The following is a 6,465-nucleotide window of genomic DNA, read 5'->3' on the forward strand; positions in this document are numbered from 1 at the left end:
AAATAGATATATATATATATATTATTTATATTCTAAATACTTAAATAGATATATATATATATTATTTATATTCTAAATAATGAAATAGATATATATATATATATTATTTATATTCTAAATACTTAAATAGATATATATATATATTATTTATATTCTAAATAATGAAATAGATATATATATATATATTATTTATATTCTAAATACTTAAATAGATATATATATATATTATTTATATTCTAAATAATGAAATAGATATATATATATATATTATTTATATTCTAAATACTTAAATAGATATATATATATATTATTTATATTCTAAATAATGAAATAGATATATATATATATATTATTTATATTCTAAATACTTAAATAGATATATATATATATTATTTATATTCTAAATAATGAAATAGATATATATATATATATTATTTATATTCTAAAGACAATCGTAGATTAACTGATTGAACACAGGTTGCCCTTGTTCAATTAATGACTCATGCATATATACTGTTCAGAAAAGTCCTTTTAATCAAACTTAAATATTTTAATTGGAACTACTGTGAGTCTTGATTTCTAAAACCAAACCTAGTCATTCTTCTAGATGGAAAACATAAAGGTTTTTTTCTGAAAGGAAATGTAGACGTGAATCTCAAATTATAGAATGACACGTCCCATTTTCAACAGCACCCTTAAAACCTTGTTCTTATTTTTATGAAATGTAGACGGTAACCTGGACACTATAGTTTCAGTTGAAGTAAATATTTCCCTTTTCAGATATCGCCTATTGAAGGATTCATAACTCTTATTTCGATAATGAGATAGATAGAAAGATAGATGTTACCGCCATACTGTTTCTATTGGTTCAGAATAGACAAAAAATACACGACTGAACACTGATTGGATTAGGCGCTAATACGGCATACAGGAGTGTGGAGTCTTCCAGAACTCAATTTTCTGCTAGAAAATAAGGATAGCTATGCTATGGACAAAGGTATAAAGTTTAAAGTTACAGGTGTGAATCAGACATGCTCTTTATAAATGGCGGTTTACTTGAAACTGCGTCTATGCTGAGTTCATTAGCGCCTGATCCAATCATGGTTCAGTCATGTGTTTGTTGACTATTCTAAACCAATAGAAATTGCATGGCGTTAACATCTACTTTTCCATCTATCTCATCATACAATTAGAGATAAATCCTTATATCACTATAGTTTCAGTAGAAGTAACTACACTAAATGGAAATATTTACTTCTACTGAAACTAGTGGTCTACAAAATCAACTGAGCCTATGCTTTCCTATAATAGATGCTCCTCCTCCGAACTTACTAATCTCAGCGTAGAATAAATCTTTTCCAAGATCCAGTGCCTGGTTTCAAGATTCATATTTTCAATCCAAACTTGATGAAGAATAAAGTGAGGTATTTACAATTTGGACTTTGCAATTTTACCCAGAAATAGCCATATTTAGATATTTACCAGCCCTTTTTTGGTATTTTTAGGATTTTACAAATTTCAAAATTGTTCATCTATTCCATAATACATTTTCTTAAATCTCTTTAATTGTTAATGACAAAAAATATTTATTAATTTATATTCAATATTCAATCTTGCCTCTGGATCAAATGTACAATTTGGTAATGAAATACTGAATACCCCCTCTGCATTTGTGCATCCCTCTGTCTGGGCCTGAAAATAATTTTTTTCTAAAACTAAATGTTATTAAACGATTATGTGAGATGATGCGTAAAAATAAAGCTTTTTGTATCCTGCCTCGTTGAAAACCAGATCGTGTGATAAAGAAAATATAAGAAATAGAAGAGAAAAATCTGATTGTCATGCTGCGTAGTAATAATAAAATAATAGACAAAGCAGCTAAATTCAGAGCTTTCTTCATTCTTGAGTTTCCATAATCATTGATTTGTTTTAATGCAAATAGAAAGTATACAGTCCTTGAATTAAAAAAAAAGAATTGTAAAAGAAATGAACACAAACTCTAATGTTAAAATCAAATTATATAATCGCAACCTGATCGTAGACCTCTGTTATTTTGAAACTATCAATTCTGCTTGAAGTACACCTTCAGGTTGCAAATATATATGGGATGGGTAAATATATAGTTTGAGGCAAGTGCTGAGTTTTTCTATATTTATGAATTTGAATTGTTAATCTCGTGATCAAACATTGTGTCTGTTGTCTTCGCAACTTCTCTTAAATTCAAAAGTTGTCACAAAGGCTATAGAAATAACGCGATGCAAAATTAGGGTTTCCAATCGAAAATTTTTGCACACAAATCGTGCAAAAATTGCGAAAGATTTTCTTACGTCTCGAGTAAAAATTGCACGAAATTTCAATATAATTTCGCATTGATTTCACGCAAATTATGAAGAGAATCTTGGTTTTTGCGCATTTCGTTATTCCTGCTATTTCGTTATTTCGAGCTATTTCTTTAAATTTCGAGAAACAATTCCGGGAAATAGATGATCCCAAAAGCAATCCCAAATATACTCCGGGCTGCTCTCACCCAGACCTTTGGCGGTGGCCTAACTTCTATGGTTTCAAGTAAGTCACCATTAACCCTATTCCTGCAGGGGGGGGGGGGGGTTAATTTGACCCCCATGTAGTTTTTTTTACATTACTCAAAAAGTATTGGTCTGAGGCTGTTGAAATTTTCTGACTTTTCTTACATACCCAAAGCCCTCCCTTTAGGCCTAAAACCGGGCTTTATTACTAACTGCCTGAGTCCTCAGGCACACTGCCTGAATGACTGCTTTTGCCTGTAACAAACTAAATCTTTGTTTTGACCCACTTTCACTTGTCAGATTTTGATAAAATTTAGCTTTTTGGAAAGCCTATGACATAAGGAAACGGATTGCACAAGTTTTGCGAAAAAAATCTCAAATTTTTGCAAACAACCTGTCAAAGAAAATTTGAACATTTTAGTTTTTCTTTATTAAAAATCACGTTATTTAAAATTTTGCAAAAATTTTTGCATGTTTGAAATAGCATGGTCAAGGGCTTTTCAAAAATGTATAATTTTTCATTTTTTGGACAAATTTTTGTTTGCAAACATTTTACTATACAACTGGATTTTGCGATAAAAAATTCAATTTTTGCAAATTTGCAAATTTTTTTTGCAGATTCTAAAAGTAGAGCACAAGAGCTTTCTAATGATGTATCATTTGTCATATTTGGACATAAAACATGGGATTTAGAGGGGGGGGGGGTCAAATTGACCCACCCCCTCAGCATATCCTGGTTTTCAAGTACCCCAGCAGGGATAGGGTGAAATTTGGTACAGCCGACGGAGATAGGTAACTATAACAAAGAGACATTTCAAACAAGAGAAATGTATTCATTTTACCGTGTTAAACTATAAAAAATAATAATAATGAAATTATTGTTCTTTAATAATTGACATCATAATGTCCAAATATTTAAATCTTTTATATTTGACCAATGTTATGAAACAAATGTTACTTCTCTTCATATTCATTCGCAAAATCATGCAATTCCGAGTAAACTTGGTTTTGTATTGATGCAAAATTGATGCGAAATTTCGTGCAAAAATAGTCATTTCGTCCAAAACGCGAAACTGTTGCGCAAGAGCGTCTACCGTTTCGTGGAAACCCTATGCAGAATACAGATTATATTTCAAACAAAAGTTTTGATGTTGAGTAACATCATTTAATAATTACATAATCCTTGGCAATAATTTAAAACAATAAAAATAACTTTACGTAGTAATTTGAAATGAACCTACTTTTTATTAGAGCGATAGATTCCAAAATAGATTTTTTTAAATTACGGTTTTCTATAAAATAGTTTTCAATCATGAAGGAACAATTCTAGAAATAGTTGAGCCTAGAAAACCGAAAATATCTTATACATTATTGATCAGATGAAAAGAACCATTGTGCTTTTTACACCTAAGGTTCCTCAAGATAGTTGGTATAAAACCTACCTCTGAAACAAATGCATTAGCTAGTTGACCGAACAAAATGATCATGACGGGCATTGAGCAGCCGCCCGCCACAGCAGCCAGCACCCCTATCATTATTAATACCTTCTCCCTGAACAAAAACATGTCATATCGATTTTTTTGTAATTTGTGAGAAAACATTTATTTTAAAGAATTACACCCCCCCCCCCCGGCCCCGTGACTTTTTTGAAGATAAAAAATAAAGATTTGGACATCATAGTTACAAGTTTTCCCTCTTTTTGACACTTTTTACCCACAGATTGTGAAAATTCAAAAAAAAATAGTCTTTTAGCCAGGTTTTTCAATTCTTTTCGGATCTATTTGGTTCTGTAAAGGCCTTTGGGAACCTATTCTGCATCTGTCAAGAATAATAAATCATTAAAAACTTTTGGAAATTTATCTCAAATTCGGTTAAGAAAGGTTTCGCCGTGTTAACTTCCAAAAGTTTTAAATAGTTAATCATTTTTAACCGCTTCGGTTCCGTAAGGTCTTTGAGGACACCAAATTGGTCCCCAAAAAATGGAAACCCTGTCAGCGCAAAAAATGCAAAGATAATTTTTAAAAAGGGGGTTACAAGGGAAAAGATCTATTTTTCAAAAAAATTTATTAACTCCGAATTAAAGACATTTATTTTGTTTAACAAATTCTACCTTGTTGTAGAGAACTTAAAGAGCTGGAAGAACGGAACAGATTTTGATCTTTCTTCATGTTGAGGTTCAGATTCATCTTTATCTTTCTTTGAACTAACTTGCTTTTCTGGAGCGTTATTATTCGTGAGATCATTTGTCAGGCTGTCAAGCTTCTCATCTCCTGATAATATCGTATTATATAATTTATATCGTTGCTTCTCCTCTCCTGATGTAATTGTATCGTGTTATATAATTTATTTCGTTGCTTCTCATCTCCTGATGTAATTGTATCGTATTATATAATTTATATCGTTGCTTCTCATCTCCTGATAATATGGTATCGTATTATATAATTTATATCGTTGCTTCTCATCTCCTGATGTAATTGTATCGTATTATATAATTATATCGTTGCTTCTCATCTCCTGATGTAATGTATCGTATTACATAATTTATATTTGTTGCTTCTCATCATCTGATAATATTGTATCGTATTATATAATTATATCGTTGCTTCTCATCTTCTGATAATATTGTATCGTATTATATCATTTATATCGTTGCTTCTCATCTCCTGATGTATTGTATCTTATTATATAATTTATATCGTTGCTATTCTGTAAAAATAATATAAAGTTGTAATCTATTTATATATAGTTGTAATCTATTCAGTTAAAGTTGTAACCCATTTATATAAAGTTGTAATCTATTTATATAAAGTTGTAATCTATTTATATATAGTTGTAATCTATTTATATAAAGTTGTAATCTATTTATATAAAGTTGTAATCTATTTATACAAAGTTGTAATCTGTTTATATAAATTTGTAATCTATTTATATAAAGTTGTAATCTATTTATATATAGTTGTAATCTATTTATATAAAGTTGTAATCTATTTATATAAAGTTGTAATCTATTTATATAAAGTTGTAATCTATTTATATAAAGTTGTAATCTATTTATATATAGTTGTAATCTATTTATATAAAGTTGTAATCTATTTTGTCTTTTTGTTTGGATATCCGATAATAAGATTTGTCAAACCTTTCATTGGAAAACACGAAAGAACCACGGCATGTTGTTTACCTGGTCTAACAACTCCAAGTTGAGTAGGTTGAGTTTATTAAGGAAATTATTTTCCAGACAAGGCTGGGTTCCCAAGCTATTTTTTTTGTTAATCTAAACGCATAGATTAATAACTTTTTACAAGAGAACACCAAAAAACAGATCTTGTCTGTGGCAAATTTGAAATCCTAAATTTACAATTAATTGTTCTCCCGGCCCAAGGATATTATAAGACCAAAATTTAATCTGTTTCCTGCCAGAAATTAGTTCCAAATTATTTTGAATATTCTAATTATGAATTAGTAGCGCTGGGCAGAGGGCATTGTTTTAAAATAAATAAAATCAACAGAAATTTTTCCACAACCTATATTCTTAAATTCAGACTTGAATTGCTTAAAAACAGTTTGAGTCTGGTATTATCATTAAAACTTTAACTGATTTTCAAGGAATGTATATTTTTTCTCCATTGTTGAATTAAATTTGATTAATAGTTGAATTTGATGCTGGCCAAGAATTTATGTAATTAAGATATCCACCATCTTTTCCTAGAAAATTGATTATTTTCGATTGTGGTTTCTATTTATAGTCACTTGTGCATTTCAGAACCAAAGATAGACATTTTCAGAATTAAATACTTTTCTAGCGATGAAAAACGACGATAACTTCCATATTATTGATTAGGTGAAGGTCGGGCGCGCAACTAGACATTTTGTTAGAGGGGGGCAAGATGGAAAAATTTGGTGCGAAGCTTGACATTTTTTTGCACACCCCTAAACATTTTTA

The 6,465-nt window shown here is 29.7% G+C and overlaps 1 protein-coding gene across 1 annotated transcript in view; it reads right to left on the bottom strand.

Moving 5' to 3' along the window:
• The window catches only part of LOC111701843 (multidrug resistance protein 1), an 18,503-nt gene extending 12,718 nt beyond the window's left edge, over positions 1-5,785 (bottom strand). Inside the window, exons 1-5 of the mRNA XM_023473304.1 lie at positions 5,704-5,785; positions 4,636-4,795; positions 3,968-4,076; positions 1,618-1,692; positions 1,303-1,372 (exon numbers count right to left, since the gene is read on the bottom strand). Coding sequence (XP_023329072.1) covers positions 1,303-1,372; positions 1,618-1,692; positions 3,968-4,060 — 238 coding nt within the window. The 5' untranslated portion in view covers positions 4,061-4,076; positions 4,636-4,795; positions 5,704-5,785. The remainder of the gene's footprint in view (positions 1-1,302; positions 1,373-1,617; positions 1,693-3,967; positions 4,077-4,635; positions 4,796-5,703) is intronic.
• Positions 5,786-6,465: the final 680 nt, after the last annotated feature.

The sequence above is a fragment of the Eurytemora carolleeae genome, unplaced genomic scaffold (assembly GCF_000591075.1).
Source record: "Eurytemora carolleeae unplaced genomic scaffold, Eaff_2.0 scaffold218, whole genome shotgun sequence".
Lineage (NCBI taxonomy): Eukaryota > Metazoa > Arthropoda > Copepoda > Calanoida > Temoridae > Eurytemora > Eurytemora carolleeae.